The sequence below is a fragment of the Oncorhynchus gorbuscha genome, linkage group LG08, assembly GCF_021184085.1.
Source record: "Oncorhynchus gorbuscha isolate QuinsamMale2020 ecotype Even-year linkage group LG08, OgorEven_v1.0, whole genome shotgun sequence".
Classification (NCBI taxonomy): Eukaryota; Metazoa; Chordata; class Actinopteri; order Salmoniformes; family Salmonidae; genus Oncorhynchus; species Oncorhynchus gorbuscha.
Genome location: NC_060180.1, coordinates 79,610,157 through 79,636,230, shown reverse-complemented (window position 1 = coordinate 79,636,230; position 26,074 = coordinate 79,610,157). Strand labels below are relative to the sequence as shown.

The 26,074-nt window shown below is 44.7% G+C and overlaps 1 protein-coding gene across 1 annotated transcript in view; it reads right to left on the bottom strand.

Moving 5' to 3' along the window:
- The window catches only part of LOC124040709 (M-protein, striated muscle-like), a 115,198-nt gene that overhangs the window by 5,545 nt on the left and 83,579 nt on the right, over positions 1 to 26,074 (bottom strand). The window contains exons 30-35 of the mRNA XM_046357783.1: positions 24,313 to 24,380; positions 15,034 to 15,159; positions 12,490 to 12,577; positions 8,614 to 8,652; positions 8,231 to 8,336; positions 6,834 to 6,997 (exon numbers count right to left, since the gene is read on the bottom strand). Coding sequence (XP_046213739.1) covers positions 6,834 to 6,997; positions 8,231 to 8,336; positions 8,614 to 8,652; positions 12,490 to 12,577; positions 15,034 to 15,159; positions 24,313 to 24,380 — 591 coding nt within the window. The remainder of the gene's footprint in view (positions 1 to 6,833; positions 6,998 to 8,230; positions 8,337 to 8,613; positions 8,653 to 12,489; positions 12,578 to 15,033; positions 15,160 to 24,312; positions 24,381 to 26,074) is intronic.

The following is a 26,074-nucleotide window of genomic DNA, read 5'->3' as shown; positions in this document are numbered from 1 at the left end:
CTGTACAGGACTTTGTGACATCTGATGTTGTAAAAGGGGCTTTATAAATACATTTGATTTCTACAAAACCAGCGATCCACACCAATAATATGACTCTGCTGACAAGAGAGGGGTCATCTAAACTGTTTTGCTCGCAAAGTGGCGGGGTCGCCCAAATTTTTTTCACTTAGGGCCCCCAAAATGATTCCGCTGGCTCTAACTTCATATGTGGGTATGGATGTGGGTTTAGATGAAGGTATAGGGTTAGGGTTAGGGTTAATAGATGTGGGTACGGATGTGGGTACGGATGTGGGTTTAGATGTGGGTAAGGATGTGGGTTTAGATGTGGGTATAGATGTGGGTACGGATGTGGGTATGGATGTGGGTTTAGATGCGGGTACGGATGTGGGTTTAGATGTGGGTACGGATGTGGGTTTAGATGTGGGTATGGATGTGGGTACGGATGTGGGTTTAGATGTGGGTTTAGATGTGGGTACGGATGTGGGTTTAGATGTGGGTATGGATGTGGGTATGGACGTGGAGATGTGGGTATGGACGTGGGTTTAGATGTGGGTAAAGATGTGGGTTTAGATGTGGGTAAAGATGTGGGTTTAGATGTGGGTATGGATGTGGGTTTAGATGTGGGTATGGATGTGGGTACGGATGTGGGTATGGATGTGGGTTTAGATGTGGGTATGGATGTGGGTTTAGATGTGGGCACGGATGTGGGTATGGATGTGGGTTTAGATGTGGGCATGGATGTGGGTTTAGATGTGGGTATGGATGTGGGTTTAGATGTGGGTATGGATGTGGGTTTAGATGTGGGTATGGATGTGGGTTTAGATGTGGGTACGGATGTGGGTTTAGATGTGGGTATGGATGTGGGTATGGATGTGGGTTTAGATGTGGGTACGGCTGTGGGTTTAGATGTGGGTATGGATGTGGGTTTAGATGTGGGTACAGATGTGGGTTTAGATGTGGGTATGGATGTGAGTTTAGATGTGGGTATGGATGTGGGTATGGATGTGGGTTTAGATGTGGGTATGGCTGTGGGTTTAGATGTGGGTTTGGATGTGGGTATGGATGTGGGTTTAGATGTGGGTACGGATGTGGGTTTAGATGTGGGTATGGATGTGGGTATGGATGTGGGTTTAGATGTGGGTATGGATGTGGGTTTAGATGTGGGTACGGATGTGGGTTTAGATGTGGGTATGGATGTGGGTATGGATGTGGGTTTAGATGTGGGTACGGCTGTGGGTTTAGATGTGGGTATGGATGTGGGTATGGATGTGGGTTTGATGTGGGTACGGATGTGGGTTTAGATGTGGGTACGGATGTGGGTTTAGATGTGGGTATGGATGTGGGTATGGATGTGGGTTTAGATGTGGGTACGGCTGTGGGTTTAGATGTGGGTATGGATGTGGGTACGGATGTGGGTTTAGATGTGGGTACGGATGTGGGTTTAGATGTGGGTATGGATGTGGGTATGGATGTGGGTTTAGATGTGGTACGGCTGTGGGCTGTGGGTTTAGATGTGGGTTTGGATGTGGGTACGGATGTGGGTTTAGATGTGGGTACGGATGTGGGTTTAGATGTGGGTATGGATGTGGGTATGGATGTGGGTTTAGATGTGGGTATGGATGTGGGTTTAGATGTGGGTACGGATGTGGGTTTAGATGTGGGTATGGATGTGGGTATGGATGTGGGTTTAGATGTGGGTACGGCTGTGGGTTTAGATGTGGGTATGGATGTGGGTATGGATGTGGGTTTAGATGTGGGCACGGATGTGAGTTTAGATGTGGGTATGGATGTGGGTATGGATGTGGGTATGGATGTGGGTATGGATGTGGGTTTAGATGTGGGTATGGATGTGGGTTTAGATGTGGGTACGGATGTGGGTTTAGATGTTTATGGATGTGGGTATGGATGTGGGTTTAGATGTGGACGGCTGTGGGTTTAGATGTGGGTATGGATGTGGGTTTAGATGTGGGTACAGATGTGGGTTTAGATGTGGGTACAGATGTGGGTACGGATGTGAGTTTAGATGTGGGTACGGATGTGAGTTTAGATGTGGGCACGGATGTGGGTACGGATGTGGGTATGGATGTGGGTTTAGATGTGGGCACGGATGTGAGTTTAGATGTGGGTATGGATGTGGGTATGGATGTGGGTTTAGATGTGGGTATGGATGTGGGTTTAGATGTGGGTACGGATGTGGGTTTAGATGTGGGTACGGATGTGGGTACGGATGTGGGTTTAGATGTGGGTATGGATGTGGGTTTAGATGTGGGCACGGATGTGGGTACGGATGTGGGTATGGATGTGGGTTTAGATGTGGGTACGGATGTGGGTTTAGATGTGGGTACGGATGTGGGTTTAGATGTGGGTATGGATGTGGGTACGGATGTGGGTTTAGATGTGGGTTTAGATGTGGGTACGGATGTGGGTTTAGATGTGGGTATGGATGTGGGTTTGGATGTGGGTTTGGATGTGGGTATGGATGTGGGTATGGACGTGGAGATGTGGGTATGGACGTGGGTTTAGATGTGGGTACAGATGTGGGTTTAGATGTGGGTATGGATGTGGGTTTAGATGTGGGTATGGATGTGGGTACGGATGTGGGTATGGATGTGGGTTTAGATGTGGGTATGGATGTGGGTTTAGATGTGGGCACGGATGTGGGTATGGATGTGGGTTTAGATGTGGGCACGGATGTGGGTTTAGATGTGGGTATGGATGTGGGTTTAGATGTGGGTATGGATGTGGGTTTAGATGTGGGTACGGATGTGGGTTTAGATGTGGGTATGGATGTGGGTATGGATGTGGGTTTAGATGTGGGTACGGCTGTGGGTTTAGATGTGGGTATGGATGTGGGTACGGATGTGGGTTTAGATGTGGGTACAGATGTGGGTTTAGATGTGGGTACGGATGTGAGTTTAGATGTGGGTATGGATGTGGGTATGGATGTGGGTTTAGATGTGGGTACGGCTGTGGTTTTAGATGTGGGTTTGGATGTGGGTACGGATGTGGGTTTAGATGTGGGTACGGATGTGGGTTTAGATGTGGGTATGGATGTGGGTATGGATGTGGGTTTAGATGTGGGTACGGATGTGGGTTTAGATGTGGGTACGGATGTGGGTTTAGATGTGGGTATGGATGTGGGTATGGATGTGGGTTTAGATGTGGGTACGGCTGTGGGTTTAGATGTGGGTATGGATGTGGGTATGGATGTGGGTTTAGATGTGGGTACGGATGTGGGTTTAGATGTGGGTATGGATGTGGGTATGGATGTGGGTTTGATGTGGGTACGGATGTGGGTTTAGATGTGGGTACGGATGTGGGTTTAGATGTGGGTATGGATGTGGGTATGGATGTGGGTTTAGATGTGGGTACGGCTGTGGGTTTAGATGTGGGTATGGATGTGGGTACGGATGTGGGTTTAGATGTGGGTACGGATGTGGGTTTAGATGTGGGTATGGATGTGGGTATGGATGTGGGTTTAGATGTGGGTACGGCTGTGGGTACGGCTGTGGGTTTAGATGTGGGTTTGGATGTGGGTACGGATGTGGGTTTAGATGTGGGTACGGATGTGGGTTTAGATGTGGGTACGGATGTGGGTTTAGATGTGGGTATGGATGTGGGTATGGATGTGGGTTTAGATGTGGGTACGGATGTGGGTTTAGATGTGGGTACGGATGTGGGTTTAGATGTGGGTATGGATGTGGGTATGGATGTGGGTTTAGATGTGGGTATGGATGTGGGTTTAGATGTGGGTACGGATGTGGGTTTAGATGTGGGTATGGATGTGGGTATGGATGTGGGTTTAGATGTGGGTACGGCTGTGGGTTTAGATGTGGGTATGGATGTGGGTATGGATGTGGGTTTAGATGTGGGCACGGATGTGAGTTTAGATGTGGGTATGGATGTGGGTATGGATGTGGGTATGGATGTGGGTATGGATGTGGGTTTAGATGTGGGTATGGATGTGGGTTTAGATGTGGGTACGGATGTGGGTTTAGATGTGGGTATGGATGTGGGTTTAGATGTGGGTACGGCTGTGGGTTTAGATGTGGGTATGGATGTGGGTTTAGATGTGGGTACAGATGTGGGTTTAGATGTGGGTACAGATGTGGGTACGGATGTGAGTTTAGATGTGGGTACGGATGTGAGTTTAGATGTGGGCACGGATGTGGGTACGGATGTGGGTATGGATGTGGGTTTAGATGTGGGCACGGATGTGAGTTTAGATGTGGGTATGGATGTGGGTATGGATGTGGGTTTAGATGTGGGTATGGATGTGGGTTTAGATGTGGGTACGGATGTGGGTATGGATGTGGGTTTAGATGTGGGCACGGATGTGGGTACGGATGTGGGTATGGATGTGGGTTTAGATGTGGGCACGGATGTGGGTTTAGATGTGGGCACGGATGTGGGTTTAGATGTGGGTATGGATGTGGGTATGGATGTGGGTTTAGATGTGGGTACGGATGTGGGTTTAGATGTGGGTATGGATGTGGGTATGGATGTGGGTTTAGATGTGGGTACGGCTGTGGGTTTAGATGTGGGTACGGCTGTGGGTTTAGATGTGGGTACGGCTGTGGGTTTAGATGTGGGTATGGATGTGGGTATGGATGTGGGTTTAGATGTGGGTACAGATGTGGGTTTAGATGTGGGTACGGATGTGAGTTTAGATGTGGGTATGGATGTGGGTTTAGATGTGGGTACGGATGTGGGTTTAGATGTGGGTACGCATGTGGGTTTAGATGTGGGTATGGATGTGGGTTTAGATGTGGGCACGGATGTGGGTACGGATGTGGGTACGGATGTGGGTTTAGATGTGGGCACGGATGTGGGTTTAGATGTGGGCACGGATGTGGGTTTAGATGTGGGTATGGATGTGGGTTTAGATGTGGGTATGGATGTGGGTTTAGATGTGGGTATGGATGTGGGTACGGATGTGGGTTTAGATGTGGGTATGGATGTGGGTACGGATGTGGGTTTAGATGTGGGTATGGATGTGGGTTTAGATGTGGGTACGGATGTGGGTTTAGATGTGGGTTTGGATGTGGGTACGGATGTGGGTTTAGATGTGGGTATGGGTGTGGGTTTAGATGTGGGTATGGATGTGGGTTTAGATGTGGGCACGGATGTGGGTTTAGATGTGGGCACGGATGTGGGTTTAGATGTGGGTATGGATGTGGGTATGGATGTGGGTTTAGATGTGGGTACGGATGTGGGTTTAGATGTGGGTATGGATGTGGGTATGGATGTGGGTTTAGATGTGGGTACGGCTGTGGGTTTAGATGTGGGTACGGCTGTGGGTTTAGATGTGGGTACGGCTGTGGGTTTAGATGTGGGTATGGATGTGGGTATGGATGTGGGTTTAGATGTGGGTACAGATGTGGGTTTAGATGTGGGTACGGATGTGAGTTTAGATGTGGGTATGGATGTGGGTTTAGATGTGGGTACGGATGTGGGTTTAGATGTGGGTACGCATGTGGGTTTAGATGTGGGTATGGATGTGGGTTTAGATGTGGGCACGGATGTGGGTACGGATGTGGGTACGGATGTGGGTTTAGATGTGGGCACGGATGTGGGTTTAGATGTGGGCACGGATGTGGGTTTAGATGTGGGTATGGATGTGGGTTTAGATGTGGGTATGGATGTGGGTTTAGATGTGGGTATGGATGTGGGTACGGATGTGGGTTTAGATGTGGGTATGGATGTGGGTACGGATGTGGGTTTAGATGTGGGTATGGATGTGGGTTTAGATGTGGGTACGGATGTGGGTTTAGATGTGGGTATGGATGTGGGTTTAGATGTGGGTACGGATGTGGGTTTAGATGTGGGTTTGGATGTGGGTACGGATGTGGGTTTAGATGTGGGTATGGGTGTGGGTTTAGATGTGGGTATGGATGTGGGTTTAGATGTGGGTACGGATGTGGGTTTAGATGTGGGTACGGATGTGTGTTTAGATGTGGGTACGGATGTGGGTTTAGATGTGGGTTTAGATGTGGGTTTAGATGTTGGTATGGATGTGGGTTTAGATGTGGGTTTAGATGTGGGTACGGATGTGGGTTTAGATGTGGGTTTAGATGTGGGTACGGATGTGGGTTTAGATGTTGGTATGGATGTGGGTTTAGATGTTGGTATGGATGTGGGTTTAGATGTGGGTACGGATGTGGGTTTAGATGTGGGTATGGATGTGGGTTTAGATGTGGGTATGGATGTGGGTTTAGATGTGGGTATGGATGTGGGTACGGTGGTGGGTTTGGATGTGGCTATGATGTGGGTTTAGATGTGGGTATGGATGTGTATATGATGTGGGTTTGGATGTGGGTTTATGTGGGGGGATGAAGGTATGGATGTTGGTGCACAGAATCGTGGGCCACTGCGGCCCCTCATGATGAGTTCCTATGTTTTGTGGCCCCCACCACCATTAAAGTTGCCTGCACTAGACTTGAAAAGGTTGACAGATCAGACACAGCAGACTGGGGATGTGATGATGAAACCTCCTTCCTCAATCAATTTGTTTCTGTACATTTCTGTGTGTGTGTGTGTGTGTGTGTGTGTGTGTGTGTGTGTGTGTGTGTGTGTGTGTGTGTGTGTGTGTGTGTGTGTGTGTGTGTGTGTGTGTGTGTGTGTGTGTGTGTGTGTGTGTGTGTGTGTGTGTGTGTGTGTGTGTGTGTGTGTGTGTGTGTGCGTCTGCGTCTGCGTGTGCCTGTGTCTGTGCGTGTGTCTGTGCGTGTGTCTGTGCGTGTGTCTGTGCGTGTGTCTGTGCGTGTGCGTGTGCGTGTCTGTGTCTGTGTCTGTGTCTGTGCGTGTGTCTGTGTGCGTGTGTGTCGGTTCCTCACCTTGTCCAGACAGGTCACAGAACCTCTTAACCCCGTCCTTGCCGTCACAGATATTTACTGTGTATTTTCCCTTATCTTTCTCTGTGGGCTCATTCACCTTGAGCCACAGCTGCTCCCCGGTCACTCCACACTGGACTCTGTCAGAGTGGGCGATCTTTGCTTCCCTGCAGACAGATACACAGACAGACACACACACTGAGTCAACATGAGCACTCTATACATCCATAGATTTTTATACATGGAAGTATATCACTGGAACAGAGACATGAGGTAAGTAGATGGAGGTATATCACTGGAACAGAGACATGAGGTAGGTAGATGGAGGTATATCACTGAAACAGAGACATGAGGTAGGTAGATGGAGGTATCACTGGAACAGAGACATGAGGTAGGTAGATGGAGGTATCACTAAGACTGTCACCATATAAATGTCACCATATTTCTTCTATAGTGCGCTACCTCTGTTGTGCCTTGGAACAACTAGGTAGTGGAGTAGGGAGCTATGGAGCCACTAGGTAGTGGAGTAGGGAGGGAGCCACTAGGTAGTGGAGTAGGGAGCTATAGAGCCACTAGGTAGTGGAGTAGGGAGCAAAAGAGCCACTATGTAGTGCAGTAGGGAGGGAGCCACTAGGTAGTGGAGTGGGGAGGGAGCCACTAGGTAGTGGAGTAGGGAGCTATAGAGCCACTAGGTAGTGGAGTAGGGAGCTATGGAGCCACTAGGTAGTGGAGTAGGGAGCTATAGAGCCACTAGGTAGTGGAGTAGGGAGCTATAGAGCCACTAGGTAGTGGAGTAGGGAGCTATAGAGCCACTAGGTAGTGGAGTAGGGAGCTATAGAGCCACTAGGTAGTGGAGTAGGGAGCTATGGAGCCACTAGGTAGTAGAGTAGGGAGGGAGCCAGTAGGTAGTGGAGTAGGGAGCTATAGAGCCACTAGGTAGTGGAGTAGGGGGCTATGGAGCCACTAGGTAGTGGAGTAGGGAGCTATGAAGCCACTAGGTAGTGGAGTAGGTAGCTATAGAGCCACTAGGTAGTGGAGTAGGTAGCTATAGAGCCACTAGGTAGTGGAGTAGGTAGCTATAGAGCCACTAGGTAGTGGAGTAGGGAGCTATAGAGCCACTAGGTAGTGGAGTAGGGAGCTATAGAGCCACTAGGTAGTGGAGTAGGGAGCTATAGAGCCACTAGGTAGTGGAGTAGGGAGCTATAGAGCCACTAGGTAGTGGAGTAGGGAGCTATGGAGCCATTAGGTAGTGGAGTAGGCGGCTATGGAGCCACTAGGTAGTGGAGTAGGGAGCTATGGAGCCACTAGGTAGTGCAGTGATAGTCTTTTACAGCCTGCCCACTTCGAGCTCCTCCTTGTGGTAGGGTTAGGGTAGGGAGACTTTGGGTCCAGAGTCTTACTTGTGCAGCCAGCCGACTTGGAGGTCCTCCATGTGATAGGTGATCAAGGAGTAGAGGACGATACCATGTTCTGTACTCTTCACACTGATCTCAGTTGATGAGTTGGCTGGAGGAGACAACGCAGATAGGATAATAAAGGTAATTGTTCATTATTCAATCATATTGTATACTTAAGCAATAAGGAACAAGGGTGTGTGGTATAAACTGGTTACCAATGTAATTACAACAATACAAATATTTTGGGGGTCATACCCATGGTATATGGTCTGATATACCACATCCTTCAGCCAATCAGCATTGAGAGGTCGAACCACCCGCTTTATAGAACACAATGTTCCACATGCAGTGTATCTGTTTAATAACATGTAGATGATGAGACTCACCAATCACCCTGAACAGTTCGTTTAGCACAGTTTGGTAACCTGGAACAGATTACAGGCATTAATAGTCATCAATAATAGTCACAGTAGTGGACAAAGTTTGACCTTTGAGAGATACATAGGTGTTCTAGAACACAGGAGTGCCATGACAGACGTATTCTAGAACACAGTGGTACCTAGCTCTCAAACTCCAGGCAGCATTCTGCCTTCTCTCTATAGTTTCCAGCCATTAGTTTGCCCATGACTACCTCATGTGAACTACAATCCCAACGCTGTGTTTTAATGTTTAGAAACGTCAATAATCATTGCTTGCGATACTGCTTCTGAAACATATGGCCCTCCAGCCACCCTAGTCATAGACTGTTCTCTCTGCTACCACACGCCAAGCAGTACCAGAGCGCCAAGTCTAGGTCCAAGAGGCTTCTACCCCCAAGTCATAAGACTCCTGAACATCTAATCAAATGGCTACCCAGACAATTTGCATTGCCCCCCCCCCTCTGTTACGCTGCTGCTGCTCTCTGTTATTTACTATGCAATTGAATAACTCTACCTACATGTACATATTACCACATTGACTCTGTACCGTAATACCCTGTATATAGCCTCCACATTGACTCTGTACCGGTAGCCCCTGTCTATAGCCTCCCTATTGTTATTTTATTGCTGCTATTTAATTATTTGTTACTTTTATTTATTATTTTTGGGGGGTATTTTTCTTAAAACTGCATTGTTGGTTAAGGGCTTGTAAAGTAAGCATTTCACTGTAAGGTCTACTACACCTGTTGTATCATCAGTGAGAAAGAATCCTTCAAATAAATAAAAAATACACTTACTGTAGCAGTTTTACACAGATCCATACAGCTATGGGTGACTCCATCCTATAAACTATACTTCCACTATACTTCCAGGATTACTCACCCACAGATCCATACAGCTATGAGGGCCTCATCCTAGAAACTACAATTCCACTATACTTCCAGGGATACTCTTACACAGGTGTTGGAGCATGCAGATAGCATTGTCTTCCGTAAACAATCACTCTATAATGGAGATATGGCTGTGTGGGAACACTAACCCTAATCCCAGTGCTTAGTTTGTAAATCGGCAGGTCCTGGAACAAAAAGTGAGCCGAGAGGGGGTTGACCTGGGCGGCTCTGAGGTACCGGAACCCATGAAAAAAAAGCACCTCAATAATATTTATGCTTTATCCAACAATGTGGTCCAGAGGCTCCGTACAGAGGGTGTGATGCAGAAGCCAAATTGAGCTCTGTACTGCATGCCTTGTAACAATGCGGCGTCCTCGGGATATTGCTCTGTATAGGCCCACATTTACATGATTGGTTGACAGTAGGTGGGGGCGGGAGGTCCTGTATAAACACGAACTCACTTCCTTAACAACTTACTTCACAAGCCCTGACCTCTGCAAGAGACCGCATCACAGTCAATTATGTACGGCCACTGTAGACGCCAGATTGACCATGCAGAGCTTTAATAAAGCATTATTTGGGGTTTTGCGTAGTGGAATATAGCAGTAAAGTAGAGGTGCTTTCAGAAGTTGCACACGTGGAAAATGTTTCGTAGCCTAGGGTCCGGGAAAAATGTGGCCTTTTATAAACTCATTTCATACAATTCTACATAATTTTACATGCCTGAATTTTGTTTAATACCTCACAAATGATTGAAATGACAGGCTACTTTGACACTAACAAACTGAGATCAATAAAAACGACCTTGTCTTGAATCCACTGATAGCATAGGCCAAGTGTGTGGAGGAGAGACATATTGCAAAATATGAGGAGGAAATTGTAGTCCTAACAAAGCTTTCCAGTTTCACTGACTCACCCAATGATACACAGCTCACTCACCGGCAATGGCTGATGTGCTTCTGCCAAAAGCCTATATCTCCCTTGTTTTATTTTGTAAAACACTACTGTTTGCTCAATAGGCCTATTTGGATGACATATTTTGGTAGCCTACAGACAGATTAGTCTTCTCTTTCCAGCAGGAGCCATTTGCTTTCCAACCTGTGTTTTCCTGCGATTGTATTTGAAATATTGCAGAAGTCCTGTTTTGGCTGCACGTTGTTCACTGATACATTTGCCACACTTTCCCAACTGTAGTCGTATGCTGTGATTGGACTACACATCATAGCCACAGCTAGGCTATTTAAAAATACATTTAAAAAATAAATAATAAGCTATTGATCCTCTGTGGCTAAATTACAGGCCGACTCCTGGTGTAGTAATCTGAATGATTTCATTTCAGTAACTCTAGTTGTGCTTCTCTCTTTCACCACAGCAATGGCCACACACTGGTCTGTCTCTAGGCTACAGTGTTGCACCACAGCAATGGCCACACACTGGTGTGTCTCTAGGCTACAGTGTTGCACAACAGCAATGGCCACACACTGGTCTGTCTCTAGGCTACAGTGTTGCACCACAGCAATGGCCACACACTGGTCTGTCTCTAGGCTACACTGTTGCACCACAGCAATGGCCACACACTGGTCTGTCTCTAAGCTACAGTGTTGCACCACAGCAATGGCCACACACTGGTCTGTCTCTAGGCTACAGTGTTGCACCACAGCAATGGCCACACACTGGTCTGTCTCTAAGCTACAGTGTTGCACCACAGCAATGGCCACACACTGGTCTGTCTCTAAGCTACAGTGTTGCACCACAGCAATGGCCACACACTGGTGTGTCTCTAGGCTACATTGTTGCACCACAGCAATGGCCACACACTGGTCTGTCTCTAGGCTACAGTGTTGCACCACAGCAATGGCCACACACTGGTCTGTCTCTAGGCTACAGTGTTGCACAACCCATGAACCTGGGCCGGTCCAACACGAATCAATTATTAGAATATCAGGCCAAACCATAAACCTGGGCCGGCCCAACACGAATCAATTATTAGAATATCAGTCCAAGCCATAAACCTGGGCCGGTCCAACACGAATCAATTATTAGAATATCAGGCCAAACCATAAACCTGGGCCGGCCCAACACAAATCAATTATTAGAATATCAGGCCAAACCATAAACCTGGGCCGGCTCAACACGAATCAATTATTAGAATATCAGGCCAAACCATAAACCTGGGCCGGCCCAACACGAATCAATTCTTAGAATATCAGGCCAAACCATAAACCTGGGCCGGCCCAACACAAATCCATTCTTAGAATATCAGGCCAAACCATAAACCTGGGCCGGCCCAACACGAATCAATTCTTAGAATATCAGGCCAAACCATAAACCTGGGCCGGCCCAACACAAATAAATACTTAGAATATCAGGCATGTTTTCACATGACGTTTTTTTAGGGGGCATGAGAATTACAGAAGAGGCAACTCGAATTAACACTGATCGCTTTTATTGGAATATTTACATTGTAAAAAGTGAGAAAGGTACCAGAGAGGTACCAGACCAGGGCAAATGAGTTCCGTACTGAAACAGTCCAAAACAGAGAGGAGACGGATCCTGTTCCGGCAGGATCCATCTCGAATGACGCACTGCCTAACCCTATCAAGGAGTGCATCAGTTTAACCTAGAGTTTATTTATTTGTCTCATATGAAAGATAAGTTCCTTGTGCTTCCAAAACCGTACCGCAAGCGACAAGTGTTAATGTTCAGATTGAGCATCAGGGCTTTTAGCAAAACTGCCCCGTACAGAAGATGATTCAAATCACCAAGTCATCTTCAGAGTTTATTTTAATTAGCTGTGTAGTGCTAGGGCAAAACCAAAACACCCAGGGGGGCCATAGGTCCGAGTTTGGGAAACCCTGTTCTAGAAAACAGTAGAGCCATGACAAAGGTGTTCTAGAACACAGTATATACATGACATAGGTTGTTCTAGAACACAGTAGAGGTGTCGCAGTACCTGCTTCAGTCAGGTTGAACATGCTCTTGTCTTTTCCTCTGGCATCCTTTAGCTTCACCTCGTACACACCCGCATCCTTTTTAGACAACTGGAACAGGGTTAGAGTTAGAGAGTAGGACAGTCAGAGACCTGGAAAGACACTCAACCAGCCCTCATCAATTACAGAGGCAATATGAGGCTCTGCTCCAAATCACACCCTATTCCCTATACAGTCTCATAGTTCTAGCCAAAAGTAATGCCCAAATGTACACTACCATTCAAAAGTTTGGGGTCACTTAGAAATGTCCTTGTTTTTGAAAGAGAAGAAAAAAAAATGTCCATTACAATAACATTAAATTGATCAGAAATACAGTGTAGACATTTGTTAATGTTGTAAATGACTATTGTAGCTGGAAAGGGCTGATGTTTAATGGAATATCTACATTGGCGTACAGAGGCCCATTATCAGCAACCATCACTCCTGTGTTCCAATGGCACGTTGTGTTAGCTAATCCAAGTTTATCATTTTAGAAGGCAAAATTATCATTAGAAAACCATTTTGCAAATATGTTAGCCCAGCTGAAAACTGTTGTGCTGATTTAAATAAGCAATAAAACTAGCCTTCTTTAGACTAGTTGAGTATCTGGAGCATCAGCGTTTGTGGGTTCAATTACAGGATCCAAATGGCCAGAAACAAGTAACTTTCTTCTGAAACTCGTAAGGCTATTCCATGTGAGAAATTGCCAAGAAACTGAAGATATCGTAAATTCCGTGTACTACTCCCTTCACAGAACAGCGTAAACTGGCTCTAACTAGAATAGAAAGAGGAGTAGGAGGCCCCGGTGCACAACTGAGCAAGAGGACAAGTACATTTGTGTGTCTAGTTTGAGAAACAGACGCCTGACAAGTCCTCAACTGGCAGCTTCATTAAATAGTACCCGCAAAACACCAGTCTCAACGTCAACAGTGAAGAGGCGACTCCGGGATGCTGGCCTTCTAGGCAAAAAAAGCCATATCTCAGACTGGCCAATAAAAATAAAAGATTAAGATGGGCAAAAGAACACAGACACTGGACAGAGGAACTCTGCCTAGAAGGCTCTTCACTGTTGACGTTGAGACTGGTGTTTTGTGGGTACTATTTAATGAAGCTGCCAGTTGAGGACTTGTCAGGCGTCTGTTTCTCAAACTAGACACTCTAATGTACTTGTCCTCTTGCTCAGTTGTGCACCGGGGCCTCTTTCTATTCTGGTTACTGCCAGTTTGTGCTGTTCTGTGAAGGGAGTAGTACATGGCATTGCATGAGATCGTTTCTTGGCAATTTCTCACATGGAATAGCCTTCATTTCTCAGAACAAGAATAGACTGACGAGTTTCAGAAGAAAGGTCTTTGTTTCTGGACATTTTAATAGTAGTTTTAATATGTACAACAGTTTTCATCTGCTGTGCTGTAGGTTCTCAGTCCAACTCTGTTCCTGGAGATCTTACTGTCCTGTAGGATCTCAGTCCAGCCCTGTTCCTGGAGATCTACTGTCCTGTGGGTTTTCAGTCCAGCCCTAATTTAGTGTATATGATTCAGCTAGATAAGTTCTTGTTGAGCATCTAATTGGTAGAATCAGGTGTGTTAAATTAGGGTTGAACTGAAAACCCACAGGACAGTAGATCTCCAGGAAGAGGGTTGGGGAGCCCTGCTTTAGACATTAGAAAGTGTCATAATAAAATAGCTATTATTTTGGAAGCATCACCAAACATCGGTCTTTGTTTTGTATTCCCATGCTGTAATTCGTTTCGAGGCCCTGTCCTGTCGTGTTTTTTGCCAGTGATTGTGGAATCACCCTGTCCTGTCGGTGTTTTGTGCCTTCTTCAGCCTCCCCTTGTGAGCAGGTCTCTCACAGCTCACATCTAATCTACTGAGAGTGACAACCATAGACATCAGTCCTATTATTAGAAGCAATGCTCTTCAAAAGTCATCTGAACCCTTCACAACATCAGACCTGGGTTAAAGACATAACCTACTGGATGGCAAATACTTGAGCTGTGATTAATTTTAGTCTGACCAGCATGCAGGGCGGGTGGAGCTTGCGCATTGGTTCCATTATACGGACAAGCTACATCAGAGGCACCTTCCCCGTCTGTGTACCCCCCCCCCCTCCCCCACTGCAACTTCCTGACCTTGAGTAGTTTGGAAGTAGAGGACATTATGTATGTGACCCAGGTCTTCTCCCCATCTGTCTACCCCCCCCCCCCGCAACTTCCCCCTCCCCCACTGCAACTTCCTGACCTTGAGTAGTTTGGAAGTAGAGGACATTATGTATGTGACCCAGGTCTTCTCCCCTGTCTGTCTACCCCCCCTCCCCCACTGCAACTTCCTGACCTTGAGTAGTTTGGAAGTAGAGGACATTATGTATGTGACCCAGGTCTTCTCCCCATCTGTCTACCCCCCTCCCCCACTGCAACTTCCTGACCTTGAGTAGTTTGGAAGTAGAGGACATTATGTATGTGACCCAGGTCTTCTCCCCGTCTGTCTACCCCCTGCGCCCCCCCCCCTCCCCCACTGCAACTTCCTGACCTTTCCGATGTTGAAGATCAACACCTCGTCCTTCATCTCGATCTTCTTGTAATCAGCATCATCCTCTTCAATCTCCAGTCCGTCTTTGTACCATCTGATTTCTGTCTCTGGCCTGATGTTTCCTATCTACAGGGAGAGAGACACAGAGACACCGTCAGCACACGGAGGACTTAATGGACCCCCTTATCTAAATAGCATGATTCCTTCAGTTTAAGATAAAGATGTCTTTTTGCATGGGTTGTGTCTCAATCCACCACATCCTCTGATGTTTGGAGGAAGGTGGCAGAGCTACAGTGGTGTTTGTCAGACTAGGAGACGTCCCGAAAATCGGTCTTCTCATAAAAACGTCTGTATGACCCCACCATCGAAAGCTGAGACTCTCACGAACATATTGGTTGTTTTGTATTTGTATTTATTATGGATCCCCATTAGTTCCTGCCAAGGCAGCAGCTACTCTTCCTGGGGTTTATTAAGGATCCCCATTAGTTCCTGCCAAGGCAGTAGCTACTCTTCCTGGGGTTTATTAAGGATCCCCATTAGTTCCTGCCAAGGCAGTAGCTACTCTTCCTGGGGTTTATTAAGGATCCCCATTCGTTCCTGCCAAGGCAGTAGCTACTCTTCCTGGGGTTTATTAAGGATCCCCATTAGTTCCTGCCAAGGCAGCAGCTTCTCTTCCTGGGGTTTATTATGGATCACCATTAGTTCCTGCCAAGGCAGCAGTTACTCTTTCTGAGATCCAGCAAAAATAATTTATATATATATATATATATAATTTTTTTTAATATACTGTATATATTTTTGGGATATTACCTTACCTTCACAGATAGAACCCTAACCCTAATAGATGGAACCTTACCGTCAAAGATGGAAACCTTCCATCACAGACATAACCAATTTGATCCATAATTGAACCCTACCGTAATTGATAGAATCATACCATCATAGAGTTCCCTACTGTCTTGATCTGTCATAGAACATTACTATCATAGACAGAACACTATCGTCATAGATATAACTCTACCAATAGAGATAAAAGCCTAACATCATAGATACAACCCTACCGTCTTGATCCATCATTGAACCATACCATCATAGATAGAACCCTATCGTCATATATCAAACCTTAACATCATAGATAGAACCCTATCGTCATATATCAAACCTTAACATCATAGATAGAACCCTATCGTCATATATCAAACCTTAACATCATAGATAGAACCCTATCGTCATATATCAAACCTTAACATCATAGATAGAACCCTATCGTCATATATCAAACCTTAACATCATAGATAGAACCCTATCGTCATATATCAAACCATACCATCATAGATAGAACCCTATCGTCATATATCAAACCTTAACATCATAGATAGAACCCTATCGTCATATATCAAACCTTAACTTCATAGATAGAACCCTATCGTCATATATCAAACCATACCATCATAGATAGAACCCTATCGTCATATATCAAACCATACCATCATAGATAGAACCCTATCGTCATATATCAAACCTTAACATCATAGATAGAACCCTATCGTCATATATCAAACCTTAACTTCATAGATAGAACCCTATCGTCATATATCAAACCATACCATCATAGATAGAACCCTATCGTCATATATCAAACCATACCATCATAGATAGAACCCTGTCGTCATATATCAAACCTTAACATCATAGATAGAACCCTATCGTCATATATCAAACCATACCATCATAGATAGAACCCTATCGTCATATATCAAACCTTAACATCATAGATAGAACCCTATCGTCATATATCAAACCATACCATCATAGATAGAACCCTATCGTCATATATCAAACCTTAACTTCATAGATAGAACCCTATCGTCATATATCAAACCTTAACTTCATAGATAGAACCTTGTCTTGATCTTTCATAGGGTTCTATCTATGATGGTATGGTTCTATGAAAGATCAAGACAAGGATCTATCTATGATAAGGTTCGATATACAGTGGGGCAAAAAAGTATTTAGTCAGCCACCAATTGTGCAAGTTCTCCGACTTAAAAATATGAGAGAGGCCTGTAATTTTCATCATAGGTACATTTCAACTATGACAGACAAAATGAGGGAAAAAAATCCAGAAAATCACATTGTAGGATTTTTTATGAATTTATTTGCAAATTATGGTGTAAAATAACCAACGAGAGCGTACAGGTCGCAATGGTGGGTAGTGTATGGGGCTTTGGTGACAAAACGGATGGCACTGTGATAGACTGCATCCAGTTTGTTGAGTAGAGTGTTGGAGGCTATTTTATAGATGACATCACCGAAGTTGAGGATCGGTATGATGGTCAGTTTTACGAGGGTATGTTTGGCAGCATGAGTGAAGGATGCTTTGTTGCGATATAGGAAGCCTATTCTAGATTTAATTTTGGATTGGAGATGCTTAATGTGAGTCTGGAAGGAGAGTTTACAGTCTAACCAGACACCAAGGTATTTGTAGTTGTCCACGTATTCTAAGTCAGGACCGTCCAGAGTAGCGATGCTGGACGGGCGAGCAGGTGCAGGCAGCGATCGGTTGAATAGTATGCATTTAGTTTTACTTGTATTTAAGAGCAGTTAGAGGCCACGGAAGGAGAGTTGTATGGCATTGAAGCTCGTCTGGAGGTTAGTTAACACAGTGTCCAATGAGGGGCCCGAAGAATACAGAATGGTGTCGTCTGCGTAGAGGTGGATCAGAGAATCACCAGCAGCAAGAGCAACATCATTGATGTATACAGAGAAGAGAGTCGGCCCGAGGATCCTGTCGCACCCCCATAGACTGCCACAGGTCCGGACAACAGGCCCTCCGATTTGGGGTTGCAACAATTTCGGCAGATACTTTTAGAAAGAGAGGGCCCAGATTGTCTAGCCCGGCTGATTTGTAGGGGTCCAGATTCTGCAGCTCTTTCAGAACATCAGCTATCTGGATTTGGGTGAAGGAGAAATGGTGGGGGCTTTGGCGGATTGCTGTGGTGCCGGGCAGTTGACTGGGGTAACCAGGTGGAAAGCATGGCCAGCCGTAGAGAAATGCTTATTGAAATTCTCAATTATAGTGGATTTATCAGTGGTGACAGTGTTTCCTAACCTCAATGCAGTGGGCAGCTGGGAGGAGGTGCTCTTATTCTCCATGGACTTTAGTGTCCCAGAACCTTTTTGAGTTAGTACTACAGGATGCACATTTCTGTTTGAAAAAGCTAGCCTTAGCTTTCTTTACTGCCTGTGTATATTTGTTCCTAACTTGCCTGAAAAGTTGCATATCACGGGAGCAATTCAATGATAATGCAGAACGCCACAGGATGTTTTGGTCAAGGGCAGACAGGTCTGGAGTGAACCAAGGACTATATCTATTCCTAGTTGTAACATTTTTGAATGGGGCATGCTTATTTAAGAAGTCACTTTTAATGAATAACCAGGCATCCTCTACTGACGGGATGAGGTCAATATCATTCCAGGATACCCGGGCCAGGTCGAATAGAAAGGCCTGCTCGCAGAAGTGTTTTAGGGAGCGTTTGACAGTGATGAGGGGTGGTCGTTTGACCGCTGACCCATTACGGATGCAGGCAATGAGTCAGTGATCGCTGAGATCTTGGTTGAAGACAGCAGTGGTGTATTTGGAGGGCGAGTTAGTTAGGATGACATCTATGAGGGCGAGTTAGTTAGGATGACATCTATGAGGGCGAGTTAGTTAGGATGACATCTATGAGGGTGAGTTAGTTAGGATGACATCTATGAGGGCGAGTTAGTTAGGATGACATCTATGAGGGCGAGTTAGTTAGGATGACATCTATGAGGGTGAGTTAGTTAGGATGACATCTATGAGGGTGAGTTAGTTAGGATGACATCTATGAGGGTGAGTTAGTTAGGATGACATCTATGAGGGTGAGTTAGTTAGGATGACATCTATGAGGGTGAGTTAGTTAGGATGACATCTATGAGGGTGAGTTAGTTAGGATGACATCTATGAGGGTGAGTTAGTTAGGATGACATCTATGAGGGTGAGTTAGTTAGGATGACATCTATGAGGGTGAGTTAGTTAGGATGACATCTATGAGGGTGAGTTAGTTAGGATGACATCTATGAGGGTGAGTTAGTTAGGATGACATCTATGAGGGCGAGTTAGTTAGGATGACATCTATGAGGGTGAGTTAGTTAGGATGATATCTATGAGGGTGAGTTAGTTAGGATGACATCTATGAGGGTGAGTTAGTTAGGATGACATCTATGAGGGTGAGTTAGTTAGGATGACATCTATGAGGGCGAGTTAGTTAGGATGACATCTATGAGGGCGAGTTAGTTAGGATGACATCTATGAGGGTGAGTTAGTTAGGATAGGATGACATCTATGAGGGTGAGTTAGTTAGGATGACATCTATGAGGGTGAGTTAGTTAGGATGACATCTATGAGGGTGAGTTAGTTAGGATGACATCTATGAGGGTGAGTTAGTTAGGATGACATCTATGAGGGCGAGTTAGTTAGGATGACATCTATGAGGGTGAGTTAGTTAGGATGACATCTATGAGGGTGAGTTAGTTAGGAGTTAGTTAGGATGACATCTATGAGGGTGAGTTAGTTAGGATGACATCTATGAGGGCGAGTTAGTTAGGATGACATCTATGAGGGTGAGTTAGTTAGGATGATATCTATGAGGGTGAGTTAGTTAGGATGACATCTATGAGGGTGAGTTAGTTAGGATGACATCTATGAGGGTGAGTTAGTTAGGATGACATCTATGAGGGCGAGTTAGTTAGGATGACATCTATGAGGGTGAGTTAGTTAGGATGACATCTATGAGGGTGAGTTAGTTAGGATGACATCTATGAGGGTGAGTTAGTTAGGATGACATCTATGAGGGTGAGTTAGTTAGGATGACATCTATGAGGGTGAGTTAGTTAGGATGACATCTATGAGGGTGAGTTAGTTAGGATGACATCTATGAGGGTGAGTTAGTTAGGATGACATCTATGAGGGTGAGTTAGTTAGGATGACATCTATGAGGGTGAGTTAGTTAGGATGACATCTATGAGGGTGAGTTAGTTAGGATGACATCTATGAGGGTGAGTTAGTTAGGATGACATCTATGAGGGTGGCCGTGTTTACGGATTTGGGGTTATATCTGGTCTGTTCATTGTGAGATGGAGGGCATCAAGCTTGGATTGTAGGATGGCCGGGGTGTTAAGCATGTCCCAGTTTAGGTCACCTAGTAGCACGAGCTCAGAAGATAGATGGGGGGAAATCAATTCACATATGGTATCGAGGGCACAGCTGGGGACAGAGGGAGGGCTATAGCAAGTGGCAACAGTGAGAGACTTGTTTCTGTAAAGGGTATGACGACACAGCCTGTGTTTTGGGGAGTTTCTCCCATTATTCTCTGCAGATCCTCTCAAGCTCTGTCAGGTTGGATGGTGAGCATCACTGCACAGATATTTTCAGGTCTCTCCAGAGATGTTCGATCGAGTTCAAGTCCGGGCTCTGGCTGGGCCACTCAAGGACATTCAGAGACTTGTCCCGAAGCCACTCCTGCATTATCTTGGCTGTGTGCTTAGGGTTGTTGTCCTGTTGGAAGGTGAACCTTCACCCTAGTCTGAGGTCCTGAGAGCTCTGGGGCAGGTTTTCATCAAGGATCTCTCTGTGCTTTGCGCCGTTCATCTTTCCCTCGATCCTGACTAGTCTCCCAGTCGCTGATTCTGAAAAACATCCCGACAGCATGATGCTGCCACCACCATGCTTCACCGTAGGGATTGAGCCAGGTTTCCTCCAGATGTGACGCTTGGCATTCAGGCCATTTTGGTTTCATCAGAACAGACGATCTTGTTTATCATGGTCTGAGTGTCAAGACTCGCAGGCTGTCATGTGCCTTTTACTGAGGAGTGACTTCTGTCTGGCCACTCTACCATAAAGGCCTGATTGGTGGAGTTCGGCAGAGTGTGTTGTCCTTCTGAAACCTTCTCCCATATCCACAGAGGAACTCTGGAGCTCTGTCAGTGTGACCATCGCTGGTACGAAGGGCTATATAAATAAATTTGATTTGATTTTGATTTGGTCACCCTCCTGACCAAGGCCCTCCTGACCAAGGCCCTTCTCCCCCGATTGCTCAGTTTGGCCAGGAAGCCAGCTCTAGGAAGAGTCTTGGTGGTTCCAAACTTCTTCCATTTAAGAATGATGGAGGCCCCTGTGTTCTTGGGACCTTCAATGCTGCAGAAATGTTTTGGTACCCTTCCCCAGATCTGTGCCTCGACACAATCCTGTCTCTGAGCTCTACGGACAATTCCTTCAACCTCATGGCTTAGTTTTTGCTCTGACATGCACTGTCAACTATGGGACCTTATATAGACAAGTGTGTGCTTTTCCAAATCATGTCCAATCAATTGAATTTACCACAGCTGGACTCCAATCAAGTTGTAGAAACATCTCAAGGATGATCAATGGAAACAGGATGCACCTGAGCTCAATTTCGAGTTTCATAGCATATGGTCGGAATACTTAAATAAGGTATTTCTGTCTTTTATTTGTAATAAATTTGCAAACATTTCTAAAAACGTGTTTTGATTTGTCATTACGGGTATTGTGTGAAGATTGATGAGGATTTTTTATTTAATCTATTTTAGAATAAGGCTGCAACATAACAAAATGTGGAAAAGTCAAGGGGTCTGAATACTTTTCGTATGCACTGTATAAGCTTAACGTCAAAGATAGAACCTATTGTCATAGAACCCTTTTGTTACAGATAGAACATTTATGTTATAATAGAACCTTACAGTCATTGAACCATTCTGTTATAGATACAACATTCCTTCATCGATAAAACCCTACCATCAAAGATAGATCCTTACCTTCAAAGAACCTTACAGTAATATATAGATCAGTACCGTCATAGATTTAAAAAACCTACTGCCATAGATAGAAACTTACCATTATAGATAGAACCCTACTGTCATAGATAGAACCTAAAAGTCATAGACAGAACCCTTCTGTTAAAGGTAGAACCCTCCCGCCATAGAACCTTTGTCATAGATAGAACACTATCGTAACCCATAATTGAATCCTTCAGTCATAGACAGTTCCGTACCATCTTGATCCGTCATAGAACATTACCATCAAAGATAGAAGCCTAACATCATGGATAAACACTACCATCGTATAACCGTTCTGTTAGATAGAACCCTGCCGTCTTGATCCATCATAGAACCACACTGTCATAAATATAATCCTACCTTCTTGATTCATCATAGAACCTTACCATCATAGATCGAGTCCAACCATTATAGATAGAACTTAACAGAAAGGTTATATCTATGATGGTAGGGTTATATCTATGATGGTAGGCTTATATCTATAATGTTAAGGTTCTATCTATGACTGTAGGGTACTGTCATAGATAGAAACCTACCATCAAAGATATAACCTTAACATTATAGATAGAACACTGCCATCATATATTGAACCTTATTGTCATAGATATAAACATACTGTCAAAGATATAACCCTATCTATGACAATAAGGTTCCATCTATGATGGCAGAGATATCTATGATATTAAAGTTACATCTTTAACAGTATGGTTCTAACATCAGAAAAACGTATCGTCATAACCCTTGATTGAGTAGGTGTGTCCAAAAGTTTGACTGGTACTGTAGATAGAAGCTTACCATCATAGACAGAACCATACAGTCATAGAAACATTCTGTTATATATCCTTACCATCATAGACAGAACCATACAGTCATAGAAACATTCTGTTATAGATCCTTACCATCATAGACAGAACCATACAGTCATAGAAACATTCTGTTATAGATCCTTACCATCATAGGATAGTATCTATAACAGAATGGTCTATCGTCATAGATACAACCCTTCCTTCTTGATCCATCATAGAACACTATCATCATAGATAAAACCTTACTGCTAAAGGTAAAACCTTACCTTCATAGAGGAAACCTAACCATCATAGATATAACCTTACTGCTATAGCTATAACCTACAGTCATAGATGAAACCTAACCATGATGAAACCGCCATAAATAGAGCCCTACCAAATAAATAGAACTGTAGAATCACAGATAGAACCCTACCCTCATGGATATAAGCTTACGTCATAGAACCCTACAGTAATATATAGAACCTTACCGTCGTAGATAGATCCTTATGTCATAGAACCCTACAGTAATATATAGAACCCTACCATCGTAGATAGATCCTTACGTCATAGAACCTTACAGTAATATATAGAACCCTACCATCATATAACCTTTGTTATAGATATAACCCTACGGTCTTGACCTGACATAGGGAAGGGAAAGGGGGATACCTAGTCAGTTGTCCAACTGAAATGTGTCTACCTTCATAGATAAAACCTACCGTCATACATCCTTACCATATATAGAACATTACCATCATAGATAAAACCCTACCATCATAGATATAACCCTACCGTCATAGATATAACCCTACCGTCATAGATAGAACCCTACCGTCATAGATAGAACCCTACCGTCATAGATAGAACCCTACCGTCATAGATAGAACCTTACCGTCATAGATAGAACCTTACCGTCATAGATAGAACCTTACCGTCATAGATAGAACCTTACCGTCATAGATATAACCTACCATCATAGATATAACCCTACCGTCATAGATATAACCTACCGTCATAGATATAACCTTACGGTCATAGATAACACCTTACCGTCATAGATATAGCCCTACCATCATAGATATAACCCTAACATCATAGACATAACCTACCGTCATAGATAAAAATTTACCGTCATAGATAGAACCCTACCGTCATAGATAAAACCTTACTACCGTCATAGATAAAACCTTACCGTCATAGATATAACCTACCGTCATAGATGAAACCTACCGTCATAGATAAAACCCTACCATCATAGATAAAACCTTACCGTCATAGATATAACCCTACCATCATAGATAAAACCTTACCGTCATAGATAAAACCCTACCATCATAGATAGAACCTTGCCGTCATAGATATAACCCTACCATCATAGATAGAACCTTGCCGTCATAGATATAACCCTACCATCATAGATATAACCTACCGTCATAGATAAAACCCTGCCATCATAGATAGAACCTTGCCATCATAGCTATAACCTACCGTCATAGATAAAACCTACCGTCATACATCCTTATCATATATAGAACATTACCATCACAGATCAAAACTTACAGTGAAATATGGAACCCTACCGTCATAGAACCTTAGTGTTATAGAACCTTACCGTGGCCTTCAGCAGAACGTTGCATTCTGGGGTGACCTGGAAACCAAGATAGTCCACGAAGTGAGGACCTGCGAAAGACAACAGATAGAGTTAATTCCCGCAACTGGACAGCACTCTGCAGACAACAGACAGAGTTAATACCGCTACAGGACAGCACTCTGCAGACAACAGACAGAGTTAATACCGCTACAGGACAGCACTCTGCAGACAACAGACAGAGTTAATACCGCTACAGGACAGCAGACAACAGACAGAGTTAATACCGCTACAGGACAACACTCTGCAGACAACAGACAGAGTTAATGCCGCTACAGGACAGCAGACAACAGACAGAGTTAATACCGCTACAGGACAGCAGACAACAGACAGAGTTAATACCGCTACAGGACAACACTCTGCAGACAACAAACAGAGTTAATACCGCTACAGGACAGCAGACAACAGACAGAGATAATACCGCTACAGGACAACACTCTGCAGACAACAAACAGAGTTAATACCGCTACAGGACAGCAGACAACAGACAGAGATAATACCGCTACAGGACAACACTCTGCAGACAACAGACAGAGTTAATACCGCTACAGGACAACACTCTGCAGACAACAGACAGAGTTAATACCGCTACAGGACAACACTCTGCAGACAACAGACAGAGTTAATACCGCTACAGGACAGCAGACAACAGATAGAGTTAATACCGCTACAGGACAACACTCTATAGACAACAGACAGAGTTAATACCGCTACAGGACAGCAGACAACAGACAGAGTTAATACCGCTACAGGACAACACTCTGCAGACAACAGACAGAGTTAATACCGCTACAGGACAACACTCTGCAGACAACAGACAGAGTTAATACCGCTACAGGACAGCACTCTGCAGACAACAGACAGAGTTAATACCGCTACAGGACAACAGACAACAGACAGAGTTAATACCACTACAGGACAACAGACAACAGACAGAGATAACCGCTACAGGACAACACTCTGCAGACAACAGACAGAGTTAATACCGCTACAGGACAACACTCTGCAGACAACAGACAGAGTTAATACCGCTACAGGACAACAGACAACAGACAGAGTTAATACCGCTACAGGACAACAGACAGAGTTAATACCGCTACAGGACAACAGACAACAGACAGAGTTAATATTGCTACAGGACAACAGACAACAGACAGAGTTAATACCTCTACAGGACAGCAGACAACAGGCAGAGTTAATACCGCTACAGGACAACAGACAACAGACAGAGTTAATACCACTACAGGACAACAGACAACAGACAGAGTTAATACCACTACAGGACAACACTCTGCAGACAACAGACAGAGTTAATACCGCTACAGGACAACACTCTGCAGACAACAGACAGAGTTAATACCGCTACAGGACAACAGACAACAGACAGAGTTAATACCGCTACAGGACAACAGACAGAGTTAATACCGCTACAGGACAACAGACAACAGACAGAGTTAATACTGCTACAGGACAACAGACAACAGACAGAGTTAATACCTCTACAGGACAGCAGACAACAGGCAGAGTTAATACCGCTACAGGACAGCAGACAGAGTTAATACCACTACAGGACAGCAGATAGAGTTAATACCGCTACAGGACAACAGACAACAGACAGAGTTAATACCGCTACAGGACAACAGACAACAGACAGAGTTAATACCGCTACAGGACAACAGACAACAGACAGAGTTAATACCGCTACAGGACAACAGACAACAGACAG